This window comes from Poecilia latipinna, unplaced genomic scaffold (assembly GCF_001443285.1).
Source record: "Poecilia latipinna isolate Pla-1442-1.1 unplaced genomic scaffold, P_latipinna-1.0 Scaffold1004, whole genome shotgun sequence".
Lineage (NCBI taxonomy): Eukaryota > Metazoa > Chordata > Actinopteri > Cyprinodontiformes > Poeciliidae > Poecilia > Poecilia latipinna.
This window is the reverse complement of record NW_015113620.1, coordinates 136,670-156,395: the sequence shown is the minus strand read 5'-3', so window position 1 is coordinate 156,395 and position 19,726 is coordinate 136,670. Positions and strand designations below refer to the sequence as shown.

General features: G+C 40.6%; 1 protein-coding gene across 2 annotated transcripts in view; it reads right to left on the bottom strand.

Annotated features, from left to right (window-relative positions):
* Positions 1–19,726, bottom strand: part of mmp16a (matrix metallopeptidase 16a (membrane-inserted)) — an 87,243-nt gene that overhangs the window by 30,689 nt on the left and 36,828 nt on the right. For both annotated transcript variants that reach the window (XM_015050671.1, XM_015050673.1), the window contains one exon: positions 3,381–3,542. In XM_015050671.1, coding sequence (XP_014906157.1) covers positions 3,381–3,542 — 162 coding nt within the window. The remainder of the gene's footprint in view (positions 1–3,380; positions 3,543–19,726) is intronic.

The following is a 19,726-nucleotide window of genomic DNA, read 5'->3' as shown; positions in this document are numbered from 1 at the left end:
AACGGGTCAAATTGACCCGGAACATAACAGGAGGGTTCAGTGGTTGGACACTTTATAAATTTAAACCCAGAAGCTCAGATTCATCACAGGTATCTGGACATTTTATGCCAAAGGTTCTAAAGTGTGCACTGCACTAGTGACGTTTAAACTGGGAAGGTGGCATTTTTAATCTTGATCAAAACCATTAACCTTTGGGAAACCTTGTGCAATTAGCATTAACAAAGTTAAGAAGATTGACTAGAGAAAAGTGGCTCAAATGGCCCCGTTGGATAAGGGGTCAAATATAATGTACATTTTACAGGTACATTCTCTGGTAAAACTGGACTCTAAAACATTACAGAATATCGCATTGATTCATATATCGAACCATGAACGTAACGTCTTTACAATTTACTGCCATCATGAAACTTATGGCAGAAAAACAGCAAAATCAGCAAAGTAACAATCTCAAAAAATGTTTAAGGTTTGCAAAACTAGTTAGAAGTGAATATAGTCAAATGAAAACTTGCCTTTTATTCACAATATACAATGTATTAGTCATACCTAATTTACTGTTTTTGCCCTAAATCAACAGATGAGTTTCAGACAAAAATGTAGAATATAAAGCTTAAATCACAAATATTTAAGAAGCCATTTTAATATCACAAAATCTCATCTTAGAAGATGAATAAAAGGAAATGCACATGAAATACGACAATCCCAAACTCAGAACTTGTGATTCACACGTCTCTCTACGAGGAATTGACATGAACATTGATCCCGTTCCTAATCTGGCAACATCTTGGTATATCCTCGGTGAACTCAAGCGTGCCTCTGCACACAGGATATGAGCAAGAACTGTCTCTAAAGGGGCAGGAAGTCATTTTCTTCAAAGCCAATTGAGAAAAAACATCAATTGTCCATGAATTAAAAGTAGGAAATAATTTTGCTTTAGATCTTAATATGATCTACGATAGTGATTCAAGTTCGACATTCATTCTACGAGGTCTTATCTTCATCGGAGATTGTAAGAGGAATATAAATGATCTGGAGAACAAAAACAACCGAGAGGCATTTTGTCCCGAGAGAGTAGGCGTAAGCTCTGGAATATTAACTTCTCTCCTCACCGGTAGGCAAATCTAACCGGTGTCAAAAGTTGTATTCCCAGAGTTTCTAGTTTCCCTCTCGACACTCCACACTCCCACAGACTACAAATAAAAGTCCTAAACCCCTCGTAAAGACCGCTCACTGCCTCACTCCGTCGCTCCGTCTTCATCTGGACTGCCTTCACCTAGACAAGTCTTCCATTTGTAATCCATCGTTGCACCTCCGCGCCTTGCTCCTGTTTTGTTTCCGTGAGTTACATGGATGTTGCCATGAGGAGGAAAAGCGGGCCATCTGCAGCAGGGCAGAAACAAGGCTGAGAGGAGCTGCCATCACTCATCCTGCCCTTCAACTCTTGGAAGAACGGAGGAGGAGGAGGGAGGAGGAGAGACAAGTAAAACATGAGAGGGATGAGGGGAGATTTGATCGCTTGCCCGGGTCCGTCGTTCCCACAGGGACGTGCCTTGACCATGTAGGCAGATGGCAGGTTGTTTTCTGTGAGTGTGTGCGTGCGTGTGTGTGTGTGTGTCCACTGAGTCGTCTCGGTGGAGTGGGGACCAGTTTACAACGACGACAGCTGTAAGTGACAACACCGTCACTTTCCGTCAACTCCACAAGTCAGACAGAAGTCAGACGGCTTCAGCATTCGGAATAATTAATAGTAATAATAATAAAAAAATCTAATTAGATTAAAGGGAAACATCTAGTCAGAGATTACAAGCCAGAAAAAGAGGAACTTTGTTGGTGCTTACATAAATCCTTCACCGTTTAATTGAATTTCACACTTCTGTCCTGCAGCTCTGAGAGCTTTATGACGAGACAAAAGTCTCTGCAATCACTCTGTCAATTCAAAACGGGTGTCAGTCAAGAACGTGTACAGTAGGGGCTGCAGTGAAGACAGATCTTCGTGTTTGATGTAACTTGCATGTGAAGAGATTTTCAGATCTAATGGTTGAAACCTAGCAACCTGTCTTAAGCATTAAGGGTGTTTTCACACCTGATAGTCCGGCAGACTTGGTTCGATTGAGGACCAAAACTGCAACATTTGCTACAGTTTCAGCTGGTGTGGTTCACTTCCACACTGCACTGTGCCAAATGATCCAAAATAATTGAAAAACCCATTCAAGAGACTTCCTACGCTAATGGACTAGAGCTCGATTAAAGTGGACTAAAAAGGGTTGATGTGAATACACCATAAGAACCAAGCTAAATGATTGCAGTCTCCTAAAAATGACTGAGTGTGATTCCCAGCCACAGGGACTTTCTGGATGATAGTTGGCATGTTGCACCAGTCCAGATGTGGGTTCTCCGAAGGTTTTCTGGCTTTCTCTCACCGTCCACATGTTAGGTTGATTGGCCACCCCGAACTGACGAACCCAATCATTTCCCCAGTCACCCAATGCTAAAGCAGGTAGAGAAAATGAGCAACTAAAACTGAACTGCATAATGCTACAATAACTAAAGGATCTTTAAAAGGCAACGTGGGATTTACAAAACCTTTATTCTCCCTGTGAAAACAGAACTGAGCATTCTCAATGCCTTTTTTTTTTTTTTTTTTTGGCATCAGGACCGCTTCTGGAGTAGACATGTTTAAAAACCCTAATATATGGACTCTTAAGACCTGAACTGAATTGCAGAAAACTGATTAAGTATTCTCTAAAACACATTTATGGAACCAAACAAAAAGGGGACTCTTAGTTTTCCCACCAATTTGCAGCCTCATCTCATTCTTGGAAGCCAGCATTGTGACGATACTTGCTTCATGAGCCGCAAGTATCGTCACACTCCTAGTCAGAGTGAAAGAGAGAGAGGCTGCCACCGTTTTCGAATTGAATTCATCTCATCTCTAAAATAGACTGTAACCGATGTAAATTTAGAGCTGAATTGAATTACAGTGGACAAATCTAATATTCTAACAACAGCGTCTCTGTTAGCTTGGGCCTCAGCGAATGTGGAGCCCTGAACCATCTGAATACCAGCATCCAGATAGTGGAATAAACAAGTGTTGATAAGAGATGGGTTCACTCAGGCATTTCATCCAAGCAAACCAAGTCATGTCAAGCAGAACTTTTACTTATCACACAAGTCTTCAGGGATTACCGGTTTGCAGATATGAATGAATCAGGCTGAATCAACAAGATTTAAGACACATCTCTCAAGCTAAGGCGCTTGGAGAGAAATCATGACATCAGTATATGCTGTTGGCTCTCTTATGTCTGCCAAGCTTTTCAATTCAATCCGTCATCACACACCAACATAAATCACATCAAAAATATAGACGCAGTTTCAGCCCTTACCGTAAATCTTCTGGATTCCCATCAGGTCGTCCATGGGGAGCTTGAAGTTGTCCGTGTCCATGTACTGGTAGAAAGGCGCCATGATGGCCGTGGGATCGTTGGAGTGCTCCAGGCCCAGTGCGTGGCCGAGCTCGTGGACGGCCACCAGGAACAAATCGTTACCTGGGAACAGAGAGAAGAGGAGGGAGTGTGAGTGAGCGGAGCGGATGGAGCAGCTACCGTGTTCAGCGCTGCTTTTGGCCGCCGCTGGCGGTGAACCGTTATGTAGCATCTTATGTCCCTCACAAGCAAACAGAGATGAATAAAAAATCTTGGCCAAGCTTAGGGGTTCTTTTTTGGTCACCTTGCAGCTTGTCAGGTTGCACCTGTTCTGGTTGGCAGTGCTGGAGTAGCTGCTGGAAATACAGCCAACTTTTCCAAGTGCTGTACTGACTAGTGAAAAAAAAAAGATGCTATAACAAGAATAGTTTTGGGTGTTTCACATTTAGAAAGTAAGGCTGTCCCTGTATGGCTCTAAAGTGACCAAGGACAGATGGTGTACTTCCATTGCACTGATGTCCTAAGCCTTTATTAGCCGTATAAGAATATATACATTAACTCGCCTTTACTGACAAAAGGAAGCCCTTTACTTAGCCATTACCCTTAAACACAGATAAGAGGACAATCTTTTGAGGCAGTGTCCATTAAAGTAATAGATCGACACAAGACAATGTTTTTTTTTTTTTTTTTTTTTACTAAAGTGTTATTTATTTATATTTGACAAGACTTATTCTCAACCAGTTACCCACAGAATTATAGCATAGCATATTTAATAATTCGGCTGGTAAATACAACCTTTCAGCTAGATTTTCTTTTAGGGGTATAAGAGTACCGTAATTTCCACACTATAAGTCGCTGTTTTTTTAACACGCTTGGAGCACGGTGAGTCAAACATTGAAGTGGCTAATAAACGAATGTTTACTCTGAAAACGACAACGAAAGAAAGACTGAGGAAGTGTGTGTGAAGCTGTTCAATTCCGACATCGAAGAAGATGAACTTAATGGTTTTAGAGCGAAGGAGGAAGATAAAGAAATGACTTTTTCTGCTTGGCTACTGCATTTTTTCTCATGAAGCGCCCTTGTTACAGGCACTGTTTGGAAAAAAAAGAAGACATTTTTGCTACACATTTCACTAAAGTTAAAAATGTTCTGTGTAAATATCCTATGCTACAACATAGACTCCTGCAGCTTATAGACCTTATAGAACTTTAAAACCAGCATTCAGATGTGCCGTATAATCTGGTGGCCTTTTCTCACCGTCACTTGTTTCCATCTTATTGTAAAATTCAGAACCGTGACGGTTGAGTGTGGAAATTTGATTGAACGTTCAAACATGTTGCCCTGTCAGGGCTCTCCTGACTCCCACCTCGCCTGCGTCTCACTCTCCTCCATCTTTCTTATCACATTCGACAGGAATGGAAAGGAGCATCACTTATTTAAGACAATTCCTAGTAAAGTGGGGCACTTATCGGCTGCAAATCTGTCACATGAATAACACATCAGCGGATGGATCCACCGGTTCACATCACTTCCAAGCAGGTACAGAATTTACGAACCGGGCCGGCTCACGCAAATGGCTCTAATTGGGAGGCTCTGAGTGATACGGGACTCCATAAGTGTCAGCGAGTTTTTACAGGCTTGATGGGAAGTCTTTGACAGTCGAAAAAAAGAGTCCTCAGATGACGACAGAACATTTACACATGCTTGTAATATCGAACAAGCATCTGGAGATGTGGCTTATATCAAACAAAGAGCGGAAGAGACTTTTAATCTGGGGGAGCAGGAAAGCAGACGAGCGTCTCACAGAGAAACTGTCATTCGTAGCGAGTACACTGAGGCAGACGACTGGCTCACTTAATCACCAGTGACTGTGAAGCAAAACAGATACATTAGCCTCAAAACACTGGCAGATGTAATGAAATCCTGTTGAGAAGGAAGTAAAACATTTAGGGGGAGATTTTGTAAAGTGACAAAAAAAAAAAAAAAAAGATGTCCTGGATCCTTTCACAGCGAAAACATGCTTTGTTGTTTTTCAAACTCAGATAGATTAAATATTTTTCAATTTAAAACAAGACGTGAGCCCGGCCCAGATTCAGGCACCAAAATAATAAATAAATAAAAATACAGCCACAGTTTTTAAAATATTACAAATGTACGTAATTCTTTTCTCCAGTTATAAAACACCCCCTCCCACACTCGTTGCTGAAATATTTCAGCCAGCTGAAAATACCTTTAAGGATTCACCACCCATGTTTGAAAAGAAATGGTTGCACCAAACCGTGAGCCATCATGTCTGTAATGTTAACAACACACCACAGGCATGCTAACCTCGCTAACTGACAAGTTAGCATCAGCCGTCCAGGACCCAAAAATTACTTTAAAAGAAGCAGAATGGCACAAAACACATTAATTAAGGCACATTTACTGTAGAATAATAGTAGAAGAATAATTGATGCTTTGATGCTTTAAATACAAGCAATAAGTATGACAGAGTATTAAGGCCGTGCAAGGAAAATAAAAAAAATCTATAAAATTCAGAGAAAGGTCAGAAAATTACAAGAATGAAGTCAAAACACTGACTTTATCCCTCTAATTTGACTTTAGTCGTTACTCTTGTAATATTATGACTTTATCCTTAAAATTGGACTTTATTCTGGTAGTACTACAACTTAATTCTCATATGACTATTCTCGTACGAATTTATTCTCATAATAAAGTCTTACGCTTCTCGAAATGTAAGACTTTATTCTTGTAATTTTATTCTATTTCCTTTTTTCTCTTTGTACGGCCCAAATACTCCATCGTAAATATGATCATCTCATACAGTTTTAATTTAAATTGCCTACACACAGTACGATTATGAATGAGCAAGGCTGAAAAAGCCATGAATAAAACGTGCTTTTAGTCACAATTTGTATTCATTTAGTTTTTTAAAGTCTGATTCTGCACTGGCTCAGGTCACATCAGTGGTCCAAACGGATTGATGGCCTGCCTCTGTCGTTCTCCGTCTCAGCCTCCCATCAGCCTTCATGTCTCGCGGGTCGGCTTTGAGGTCGGCTTTGTCGCTTTGTTTCACTCGCTTACGTAGCTCAAAGCGTAGACAGGATGTCACGTCGGCCCCCCGGGGGCCATAAGTACAACAACTAATTATCGACTGGTGGGTTTACTACATGGACATGAAGAGCACAGAAGGGCAGGTGGAAGACGAGGCGGACGAAGGAAGATGAAAGACACAAAGAGCGAGGGGACTGTAAACAAAAGGGATAAAACAGGAGGAAAAGTTTGGGATGCAGAAGCAGATAAGTGGGAGAAAAAGATTCTGGAGCAGATGAACTGAGAGATACAAAAAAAGCGCGTGGCGTACACTAAGTCAAAGTGTACGTTGGGAGTGATGGCCGTGTGAGGAGAAGTGGGTAAAAACCTGAACAAGCCGAGAAGAGGAAAATGATAAGGCTCGGCTTGATTTATCTTGCGCGAGGTTCCCGTGTTGCCGCGATCGCGGAAGATGGAGATGATGAATTATACAACGCTAACCTTTGACCGATGCATTTATAACATCACCCCGCTGTCAGGGAACCCAAACACACACGTAACGCAGAAAACAGACGCTACATAAACAATGCATGACATGAAATACATCGCAAAAAGCTACTCGGGGGGCTTTGTGTGGCAACCCACTCAGAGCAACGTTTTTCTTCTAGTTGTCGTTCAGAAGCAGGAGCGCTTATCACACGGTGATTCATCATCCCCGTATCTGCTGGCTTAGCATAAAATTAGCTTCTATTTAAAGCATGAAAGCTATTTTTGAAGGGGAAAAATGGTGGGAAAGGAAAATAAAAAAATTAAAAATCACCTCTGGGTAAATTATTATTATGCAGTTTATTTTTTTGTTACATAAAGTCGGCAATGATCACAGTGGCAGCCCGAGGCAGACGCAGTCTTGCAGAGACTCAGCGAGGGATAGGTCAAGGTTGCTGTTAATGAGATAGTGTGGCTGAGTAGAAAGGAAAAAAAAAAAAAAAAAAAAAGGGGAAAAGAAAAAGAGGGCGAAGATGGAGTAGAAGAGGAGAGAGGCTGGAGATTTATGATCACATGTACCTTCGCTTTGCCTTTCCCCACCGGGTTCGCGGCAAAGCAAACAGGACTTCTGATTAGAAACCTCAACCCTCTGGCTGGCTGTTCTCCATTATTTACCAGCACGCCGCTGCGAACCGTCAGCTGGTTGGAGGGGCGCGGCTGACATGACAAGACTGGATATGAGACATAACCGCACAAATAACAACAAAGGAATCTCACAAATCACAAGCGGGGGCTCTTGTCGATGCTGTTCAGCGGCTGTAACAGTGCGGGCTGTCAGCAGGTGCCTTCAGGAGCCCATAACACTGCCTGACACTTGGCTGCTTAACTATGCGGCCCCCTTGGTTCACCTGATATATGACATCTAACAAAAGAAAAAAAGCAGAGGCAGCCCAGCAGGGTACCTCCGCCTCTTGCTTCCTCTGAACTTGCTATCCTTCGCTTTTAAATGCTCAATGTCACACTTTTGTCTTTTGCCTCATTTAAGCAAATCTGAGGAGCTAGTTTCCGGCGTCACTCCCTCCCGTGGCATTAGCATCATCTTAAAGACCCTAAAACAAAGTAGCTACAGCTCCTCGTCTTCAGTCTGTTGTAAAGACGGCGTCCAGCAGAGACGAAAAATGTCAAAATCCACCACGCTTTTTGTGGAGAAACACAGCTTCAGATGCTTGCCTGCTTCACGTCGCCTGAGAGTTAGCAAACATAAGCACTCCCTTTGTCCCAGAGGAGCTCAGATGTTTTCCCCATTGTTCGGCTCCCACAAGTCCCTCTGCAGCTGACACTGTGCTTTCAGGAAACGACTCAGAAAAGGCTTCCAGTGGTTAAATGATTTTTTTTTTCTTCCCTCTGAAAGTGTAATACAAAAAAAATGAGACGGTGTTTCTCTGGTGTCAATCAACAGATAAAGGAGAAAATTGTTACAATACAAAAACCCACACAGACACAAAGCAGTTGGGCTGTTATATGCAGAGGCAATATTATTGTTAAGTAAAGAGTCTATGATAAATCTGTCATCACAATGCCTATAACACTCAATTAGGTCTGGGCAACAAGATAGGGCATAGCTGCTCTCACCGCTAGCTAAGACAGGTGGGATCATCAGCTAACTCGCTCTTTGGTAAGCTAGCAACAACCTTAGTTGAAGCTAGCAGCAACCTTGAGCAACTAATGCAGCAGCAATTTCAGGTTTTGCCACTGTGCCTCAAAACGTCTAAATAAAATACAGAGGCGTGGAGTAACAGGAGGAAATGAGCACAAGAGGAAACTGTGGATAAAACAAGAAAGTTCACATCACCAATTTGGCAGTATTTCAGATACTTAAAATCAAAACTAATCAATAATTATCTATATTGACTGACATGAAAAACTTGTACCTTGCTACATTTTTCAGCCATTTTGTCCAGCTCTGGAGTCCATATGGTCCTTTAGCATCTTTAGCGACTGAGCGACGGTTTGGCTTGGGGTTAATGATATGTGTGACATTAGATATTTCCACTAAAATCTATAGTTAAAAGTGCTGATTTTCCATGTGTAATTTTTAATATATAACAATAGTGAAAGTTCAAATTAATTTCCTCCTTGAAGTGCAATTGTAAAGTCAACAGAGAAGTAAACAACATAACTGACAGATTATGATATAGTTTATAAGACTAATAATTTTTTTTTTCAGTGTTATAGTTTAAGCATACCAATGCTACAGTTATGTGTCTGATTTTACCTTCACTATGTATCAAAACAGAGAATTAATTTTGTTCACAGAGCTCCTACAATCACGTGTGACTGTATCATTTGCCAACAGAAAGTTCAACAATGTGGCAGGAAAAGGAAAAGGAAGAACCCGGAGAAAACCTGCAACACTGACACTAGGTGTTTGTTCAGGCCGAGACGTCACGAGAAATCAGAGCAACCTTGACCCTGAAGCAAGCTGGAGATCCCGTTTGCCAAGCGAGGGGGAAAATCAGATTCCAAAGGTGGCAGCCCAAAACAGCAAACCACACAGGGAAGTCTGTGAAGGAGCCCTGGGCTGTCCAGGAGTGCTGCGCTGCACTGAACAGCAGCCAGAGGATCTCAGCCCAGTGGTCCGGCGTTTGGCTTAGAGGGGCCCGAGACACGCACTCTGCTCGCTGTCCAACCAGAGCTGTGTGCCTGATTTGACAGAGTGGCCATTGTGAAGGATTCAGCCAAAGTACAACGCTCGCATTCTGCTCCTTTTATTTTCACACCCTCCCCGCCTCCAGCAGCCCCTCTCAGGACAGAAAAGAAACACGCAGAGAGCCATTTGGTGCATTTTCCCAGATTAACTTGGAACACCACCACTGTTCACACGGGAGGCTTTCAGATGTCATCTTCCTCCTAAAAATATCTAAAAACTTGTTTTCCCCTCTGTATACAAGTATAATGGAATCGGAATTAGTTTTCGAAAATAGGCTTGTTTTTATTTATAAGAAAATGTTGTACTCTTTACATATGAATGCATGCTGAGGACATGGGGCAGAAAGCAATCTGTGGTTCCAGTTTCTTTTCTGCGCCCGTCGTCTCGCTCTGGGCTGTTGACGCTGATCGAGCAACACTTGTGCTGCCGAATCTATTACACTTAATTCTCACGAGCTTGTCAGAGAACAAAACAGCAGCTGATGAGAGCCCCATATGCGCACCGGAGTAATTATTTATTACCAAAGACTGCTGCAGAATGGGACCCGGTGAACGGAAAGCTGCCAGGCGATTGAAAATTTCCCCGTTTCTGTGCAATCGCGGTAAACAAATTAAAAGAAGAGAGCGACACGATGCTGCAAGGGAACACATGGCTGTCAGTTTCTCAGATTTTTCTAAAGGGAGCGCCCAAGACAGGCATGAGTGTAGGTCCACATCGGACCATTAGTCTTTATCAATTCATTTGCTGTGGCGAGCCGACGGCCGTTTGGTGTGCATTTATGCCCATCAGCAGTGGATGGTATCCAGTTACAGCAACACAAGATGATGGGATAAATGTTCTTCTGCATCACTGCTCTGTGTAAGACTTAATGTAGAAATTCAAACATAGATCGGTCAATCTTTGAGTTGATAACTGACATTGTCCGGTAAGAGTGAACCGATTTATTGGCCAGCTGATTTATCTGTGCCGATTTCCTTAATTTTGGGAAATTGGTGATCGGCCGACACTTACATGTGAAGCAGATCTTATCTCTCAATGCTATCTACATTAAAAAAGGTCTAAAAGTCAACCACTGTCCTCTTCTGCTTTCCTGTGAGAGAAGTTTGACTGACAGAAACGTATTTTGCTCACAAACATTAACCAATACCTGTGAAACAATACAACCCTGTTTATCAGTCAGTGAGCTTTCATGGCAGAGCAAAAAAGGCCCATGATCAGAGGATAAGATCAGTTTCACATTTAAGTATCGCACAAAATTAAGAAAATCCGGACCGACTGATTGGTGTAAAGTAAGTGAGAACATGTGAAAGCTGGCCATCAATAACAGATAGAGGATTATTGCTATAAATCAGATTTTTTCTATTAATTATTGAGTGGAGGGTTTATTTTTACGTCTCTGCATTGTCCATGTGTCCCATAAGCTGAGATTTATTTAATACTCAGGTCAACATCATGTTTCCTGGAACGAGGGATGTTCCAGGAAACATTTGTTTACATTTTAACAGCAGATATAACGTTTCTTTATAAACAAGTTGGAATTAGGTTGGTTTTATTCAAAAATTCATGCGCTCTGCAGCTGCTGCTTAAAATAAACATAGATACATCCAGCCACTGCAAAATTTATCGGACTCTCTTCTCTCCATTCATGAACACTTAAAATAGCACGAGTCTCTTGAAAGGCTTCCACCTCGGCTGTCACTTTCAGTTTCTTCAATGATGTTGACACATCTGATGCTTTTAGCTCTCCCGGAACAACTTATGTTGTATATTTCTGCAGCTTTTTCAAACGTTTCGACTACAAAAATAAACTCCACTGCTGTTTAACCTCCCTGTCCAGTTAGGTGGACAGGAATTCATGTTTCCAAAGACACATTAAGGGTACCTTCCAAAAAGTCTCCTAAATGTCTAGCTTCAGCTGCTTAAGTCCTTAAAACGCGTAGCATAAGTTGAATCAAAAGTGATACTCCTTCAAGAGTAGGAAAACTGCATATTCACATAAAAACACCTACCCTCGGCGGGGTTGTTTACGCTTTTTGTTCACCAAGCGTAACGCTCAGGAGGATCTGACAGCATCTGAGTGACTGGCAGGAGGCCTGATCGAGTCCCTGAAACGTGCACCTCTGACACCGTGTGTGTGTGTGTGTGTGTGCGTGTGTGTGTGTGTGTGTGTGCGTGTGTGTGTGCGCGCGTATATTCATGTGCGGGGGCAGAAGAGAGGACCGCCACCCACGTGGAAAGTTGATGCTCTTCCCAGTGGGCGGCCATCTATTTCTAGTGGCGGCCTGGTGGGCGGGAGCGCATGGTGATATCTTCGCTTTTGTTTCTGCTCACTTCGTCTCGTTTTCAGCGGGGTAAAGTGTGAAAGCAATGATCTAAATCCATTTTGTCTCTCCGAAACCGGCAGTCGGAAAACGCGGTTATGTAACTCCTGGAGATATACAAGATAAACCACGATAAACAAGGTGTTAAAAACGTCAGTTTCCGGCAAATCCGACTAAAAGGACGATGGGAGTGGATGAGGGGCTGTTACAGAACCCTATTTCTAAACACATTTATTCACTTGAAATCCCACCAGAAATAACGTCTTTAGGCTTCCATTGTTAAGTTGCACCAAAGATATAAATATTTCCTCAATTTATATAATTGCTATATTGTGCTTTAAAACCCTAGTTTAACAGAAACATGTTTTCCACAAATACAGGTGTTGCACCAGACTTTTTTGTTGTCTATCATTTTGACTGATGAGGCGGAAAAAATCTCGTCGTAATCTATTTTAACCCATTATCTGCTGCCACACTGCAGACTGGAATCACAAGCAACACTTCAACCAAAGTTTTGAAATCAGGGAACATTTCTCCAAGTGAAGACTCTTTGGATGAGGCGTTATCGTGATCCTCTGCACTGGTTTCAGTGGGTGGAAAAAAAAAAGATCAGCACATATTTTTTTTGTTATTTTCACTCTGAGAATTTTACACAGTCCCTAGCCTTTATCTAATTGTGCTAAAGCTGAAAAATGTCCATCAAATTACACTTTAACTAATGTTAGTTTTGATATTTTCATCTCGTTGATCAGAACCAATCACTGGTTGAAAATATCCCCCATACACACCTGACTGTCATTTGAAATCTATTTCCTATTGTATCAAATCATAACGCTACATCATACAAAGTCGACTGTCTCAAAGCGTCCTTAGAGATAAACTCCCCTCTCTGCAGTCTGTTCTTCCAGTACCCTTGAAACGCGTGCGCTCTGCTTTCCGAGCCATTTTGCCTCCTTTGTCCTCCCACAAGCTCTTCTGCTTGCAGTAACTAAGCCATCAGTTGTTTCAGCTGCCATGCTGGATGTTGTGACACTCCTACATACATGTGTTTTTACTGAAAGATGTGGATCCACCCTCATAGTACGAAAAGTATTTGATTCTCTGAGTTCATATCCCCTGAGAGGCAGAGAACCGGAGACAAAGCGGAGGAGATTGAGACAAAGATAGAGGGAGACGGTAATAAGGAAGATTAAAAACTTTACTTTATCTGTGCCGAGTGAGGAATCTTTCTGAGCACCATAACCTGGAAAGATGGAGGATTTATTGCCTCTGCAAAAGAGGTGATTGAAGGAGGGACTGCTGAACTAAAAGATGAATTTGTGGGAATTCATTCCTTGACTATATTTACCCATTTTGGTGATTTTATATTAAAAAAGCCTAGAATAAATCAAGTAATATGAAAAAAATACTCTTTTATACAGATGACAAGCTGATTTTTATTCATGAATAGACTGAACTGACCCTGAAAAACTGTTTTAAGCTAAAAAAGACACAATGGATGATGTGGCTAAGAGTTTATTATTAAATAGGGAAAGGTCTGCACACTTGATTTTCACATTTTTAGTGGTGATATTTTCATATATAATAAAACAACAAAACACTGTAAAAATCAAGTTTGTTTTTCTCCTTGGGCAAATTTAAAGCTTGTAAAGGTTTGCAACTTCATCTAATGAAAACCTTACAGTTTTCTTGCTTCACTGAGAATTACATTAAAACAAGAATCAAATTTCTAAGAAGACTCAAAAACTCATTAGCAAATTATTAAAAGAAAAAGCGTAAATTATCAGCTTTTTGTCTGGTCCCATATTAAAATATCAATGTAATTAAATTACCAATGCAAAAAAATAAAAATAAAATAAGACTCAAGACTGAAGAAAGCTTCCATTTACTAAAAGATGACGCTCTATTAATGCAGTTTTGCACGTATTTCTGAGGCTCAGCAAACATTTCCTCAATATTTAAAAGGATCTAGTCAGTTAAAAATGTTGACTATTTCACATTATCAGGCTATTTCCTCCTCAATGTCTGCGCAGAAATACGGGGCCTGACATCATAAAACCATAGACAGTCACAAAACACAGAAAGAATTAAACTATTTGGCCCAAATTACACCTGAAAAAAAAAAAAAAAAAACATTACTTGCTGGAATGGAATGAAAAACCCAAACACCAGCTGGACTTATTTGCAGACGCATTGGCTAAAAAAAGAAACCGATAACAAATCTGAATGCGTGACGATACACAGACAGAGGGACCTCACTGCCCAGACACGGACAACTTCCTAAAGCTTCGTCCAAACAACATACAGACGCATTCTTTCCATCACTTGGAAAAACATCTGGACAACAATGCAAAGTTACTGGCTCCTAAATGTTGCAATATGTTGTAAAAAAACAAAAACATTTTTCAGTTTCAATTCAACTAGTGCAAGGCATATAGAGTTCATACATAGGTTGCCGTTATTTCTGATGATTGTAAATTATGGGTAATGAAAATGTGACATTTTGTTTTTCAGAAAGTCAGAATACTACCTGATTAAAAGTTAAGTGGAAGGAAAAAACAATGGGATTGAAAAAGGCAGCTTGGAAAAGAAAAGGCAGTTTTGAAACAGTAGTGAAGTAAAGCTCATTTAAAGGTTTGGGATTGATTGATTGAGTGAATCAATCAATCAATCAATCAATCAATCAAACATATTTTTCAGTTGCTGACATTTCTTTTAATTAAAAAAGTCATTTTCTGTTTTTCTGAGAAACAAAACGAAGTTTTTAATTGGCTATAACCCATAAAATCAATAAAAACAAACAAATGAACAAATTCAACAATAAACAAATTCATGAAACATAACTTTTCGATGACATTCTAACTTATTGGAATACAATCAATCAATCAATCAATCAATCAATCAAGTTTACAGAAATACATTTTGTCGCTGTTTGGTGATCAAATCTGGTCAGGCACCATTTGCATTAAGTTTTAATTGTGACAGTTTTTAAAAATGACTGAGGGGCATCAAATGTAATTCCATCCAAAGGCTCTCAGCTCGGGGAGAAGATGTGAAGCAAGGCGGAGTGAGGAATAACAGAAAAACAGAAACAGGAAGGAAAAGACAGAGTGCACTGCTGCCTCCTCATCGCTCAGTAGGAGAAGCAAACTAAAAATAAACCTGCAAGGACACCATATGCTCCTCTATTTCTCAACAACTCTTTATCTTTCCTCTCTTGTACTCTCCCGTACTCTAGTATCTCTCATTTCCTCTGCACTCCTCTTTGTCCCTCTCCTTGATTTCTTTTTATTTCTCAACTCCACAGAGCCGGCTCCGCGGAATATATACCCTGCTGAGAAACCGAAAATTGATCCCCTTTCATTGAGGGGAGGCTAAAAAAAAAATAAAATAAAAAAAAAAACATCCTAAAATGACAGCTGCTTTGAATGTCTAGTAAGGGGATTGGACATCAATGATAAACCGTTCTGCCAATCGACGTCCGGGGAGACGAGCTTCCTCCTGCGACCATCAATCAATCAGCTGATGAAAGTCGATGCTGTTCCGACCTCCTCGCCGCAGCCAATCCTGACTCTTGTCTGGTGCCCCGGCAACCCAACTTCTGCCGTCCAATCCTGCTACCTGGAAACATAAATTATTCCTTTCTCCCTTTTCTCCAGATGGCGACTACTTGTTTTTCTAACCTCTTTGGTTCATTTTGAAAGCGCGGGTGAGGAACATAATAAAGCCTGTTAAGAAAAAAAAAAGAAAAAAGAAAAAATCTCTCATTTCCTGTGTACGAGATGCTACATTGTTTCCTCTGACGGAGGACCTTCCAGACATAACCGGGTCTTAAAACGACCTCCTTGGGTGAATCCAGATGCTTGTGTATAGTCACAGTATGTAAGTGATGATGATTTATTTTTCCGGTGCGTAGTTATTTCTGTATATTCACAAAAAAAAATAAAGTCTGGAAGTTGGTATAAAAACCAGCTTATCTGTTCCTGCATGATTTGCTTTGGTTTCGCGTATAAACACGGGCGCCTCATGCACAGCGATGACCTTGTGATACCGCGCAGATCAGTGCTGGTTTGTTTACCTTTTGTGACTAGCAGGAATAAAAAAAAAATAAAATAAAAAAAACATTAAAAAAATAATAAAAAACGGACAATCCAATCATCTCCATGTCCAGTTCCAGTCCTTTGTTTCTGCCTCATCCCCAGTTCCCGCTAAATCCCTCCACAATCCTCTCCTTTCTGCCCTCCAGCACTTCTGCCTCAGCATCCCAATTTCTTTTATGCTGTGATGTTTCAAGCAATTATTCTCCATCCTCTTACTCTATTAAATCTCTCCCCCTTATTGTAGCCTATACGTTTAATCTTCCATTCATCCATCCATCTATTGATCCCTCAGAGCGATTCCACTGAGCCTCTGAAAGCAATAGTTGAAGCATTCTGAAAAGCTTCAGGATCTGCAGGGAGCATCGTTTTTTCTTTTTTGATGTCGCTTTTGCTGAATGTGTGGATGCTAACAAAGGATGCATTTTGTTTGCTACGTCGTGCGCGTTATTCCAGCATGATGGAGCAAATGTTTTAGTACACTTGAAGTGACGAAAAAATGCTACAAAACTACTCTCTATGTTTTATGACTAATTGGTTTTTATTAAATAAAATTAAAAGGAGAGAAAGTTTCAACACAGTTAGTTTTTGGAGTGATTTTCACAATCAGCAAGTCTTGCACTAACTCAATATATCCAGGATTTCCTGACTGCTTTAGGCCAAAAGGGTAAACACCCAATAAACATGTTAAATAAATATTAGCTAAACTAATAAAAAATAGATGGTCAGATCGCCGCCAGTCTGGAGCACTAAATTTTCATCAGTGCAGACAAAGCATCTGCGCAGGGCAGCAGTGTTTTGTGAAGTATATTTACAGTATAAATAAGGCATTTCCATGTTGCAAAGTAACATTTTCTAAAAATAAAAAAATAAATCAGTGGCAGCATCTCTAAGATGGTTATCAAACTGCACATGTTATGATATTAGATACATTTTAAATGCAATCAGGCATAATTTTGTCATTTAGTTTGTTTTATCGATGAGTATTTCATAGGCATTTTACTGAGTTGCCAATGTTGTGTGATTTTTATAGTTTTTTTCCCACCTTGCCGCAAGGAACGTTTCCCTAAGGAGACAACAATAAAGCGATAATGATACTGATGATGGTGGTAAAGTAAAAAAATGTAAGCCTTTTCTCCGAACCTCCAACTCATAAGTCAGGGTTCAACATAAAGATTTAAGTCATTAAATCTTGTATGTTAGGAAGTTTAACACCCCTTTCCTGGAGATGTTGCTGGGATTAACTCTGGGTACTTTTTGTTTCCTTTCGTACAACGTATTCCTCATTTCTTAATCACCAAATAGTTGCAGCAAATAGCCGTTCAAACAGAGTTCAGGATTGGTTTCTGGGACTGACATGTTGGATTTTATGGCTCTGTAATCTGATATCGTTAGACTGAATTGAAATGGTTTCTTCTGAATTCGACTTTCAATCAATTGAATGTATATAATTTTGACATGTTTGTCGTGTCTTGATTTTGTTGTGGATCGACGCTGCATAAACTGAAATGAATTGAGTTGAATTGCTCAGTGAAAAAAATCCTCAAAGAAAGCTGCTGAAAAATACAAAATAATAAAAAAAATGACATCAAGCTCTAAACTATGCTGTTGCACTGACTCTATGCTGACTCTGTTGGTGTCAGCTTTTTTGTAGCAGCACAGGTAACACATCTCCTTCTTTCACAAACCTGTTTTGCTGTAATTGTTACATGGAAAATGATTCAAGCTATATTAAAACATGCTTACGGTGTAATGAGATGCTAACAGTGAATCGCTAATGAAACAGTGGAAATCGTTCTTCATTTGCTGTATGTACTGATCATGTACAGCCTCTTCTCCTGACTGCAAACTCACACCAAAAGCTCATTCAATCTTTTTAGCAAGCAAGCAAAAAGGCAGAAAGCAGAAGCTGAAAATTCATCAGCGACCTTCAATGAAGAAAAGACGTCTGAAAATCTGCTTTCACACACATAAAGGGGTCTGAGGTTGCTGTTTGGAACGAGTGATGTGATCATGAAGTAGGCTGTCACCCATGACTCTTGACTCCCTGACCCCCTACACACACACACACACACACACACACACACACACACACACACACACACACACACACATGCACACACGCGCAAACGTTGCAGTTACGAAAGAAAGAAAAAAAGTAAATGGTCCTTTAAATCTAATAAGATGTTATTAGCCGACACAGCTGATGAATTGCTGGAAGTAGAGGCTTGACAGATGCTCAGCAGCAGCTATGTTATGTTTACATGCATCAAAAGACTACAGCTGGTACTCATTATTAATTAATCCGCCGAGCATGTTCTCATTTAATCATTTCCCTGTAAAATTACCCAAAATATTTAATTTGCAATTATGTAAAGCTCGAGAAAAACATGCATAGAAATGCAATTTTCTTTGATCAGAGCGCTTCTCTGCCATTGCCTTTTTTGGTGCCTTTTTCCTCTTCACGTGCGGCAGGCAGTTTCTGTTGCTCAGCATATCCAAGTCTCTGAGAATGCCATTAGTTAATCCTAATAACTACACGCATCATCCTGCGCTGTGTGCTAAAAATCCCTTTGCATGTAACTTTGGCTTAATCCCCTATCCTCAAAAAGCCTCAGCGTGAGGGGAAGGTGCAGAGAAAACAGCGCTCTGGGATCTGCGTGTGAGTATGTGCGCTTCTTTGGGACGTGCGTGCATTTGTTTATCTCCGCGCAGACAGGAAATAATCCTCTAGTGTGCACTAGTGACATCACAATCAAGCACGGCATCTACGACGCGATGTTGGCAACGGACACCATGCCGACTGATCCTTCTTGACAACAGAGCACGTGGGATTAGGAAGGACAGACATGGGGGGAGGCTTGCCGGGCAGCAACTCATCTCCTGTGTGTATAAAAAAAAGAGAAAAAAACAAACAAACAAAAAAACAATAGTAAAAAAAAGAAAAACTACGAGGGCAACGAGACTGGAAGAAACATGAGGGAGAGACAGAGACTGTGTGCTGCTCTGAGCTAAAATTACATCACACCCAGCTGTTACCTACAGAGCTCCCATACTGACAGAGGGGGAGCATGGGATGAAACAGAGCCATCATGAAAAACATCTAAAAGCAGGAAATATATTTATTTTTAGAATGTAAAATAATTACGGCTGGTAGAAGTTTTGAAGCTCAACAGCTCTGTTGGCTGTAGCTGTGTGTTGCCTGCTTAGTGCGAATGCTGTTTATCGCTAGTCTGTAAAGTTCTGAAACATTAAAGCTTCCTTAATAAGAGTCACTCTTCAAGTTTCCACACTTTGACAGTTCATACGTTTTGTGACAAGAAATACTCAAAAACAGACATGTTTGTCTTTCTCCTGAGTGAGGTAGAAGTGCCTGACTTTTAGCAACAGGTGGGGGAGGGGACGTAGTGTATTATCCAAACTGTTTCCTGGTCATTTTTGTGATTTTGTGCCTTTAAAGTTTCATACCTGTTTTGATGACCACCAACTCAAAGTAGCTTCTGTAATATTCTGAATGAAGGTATATGACTCCAACAGAAAGGCCTGGCAGACGTGAAGTATTGCTCATTTTAAATATTGTCAATGTACAGTTGTGGTCAAAAGTGTACATACACTTGTAAAAAATCATAATGTTATGGCTGTCTTGAGTTTTCAATAAGT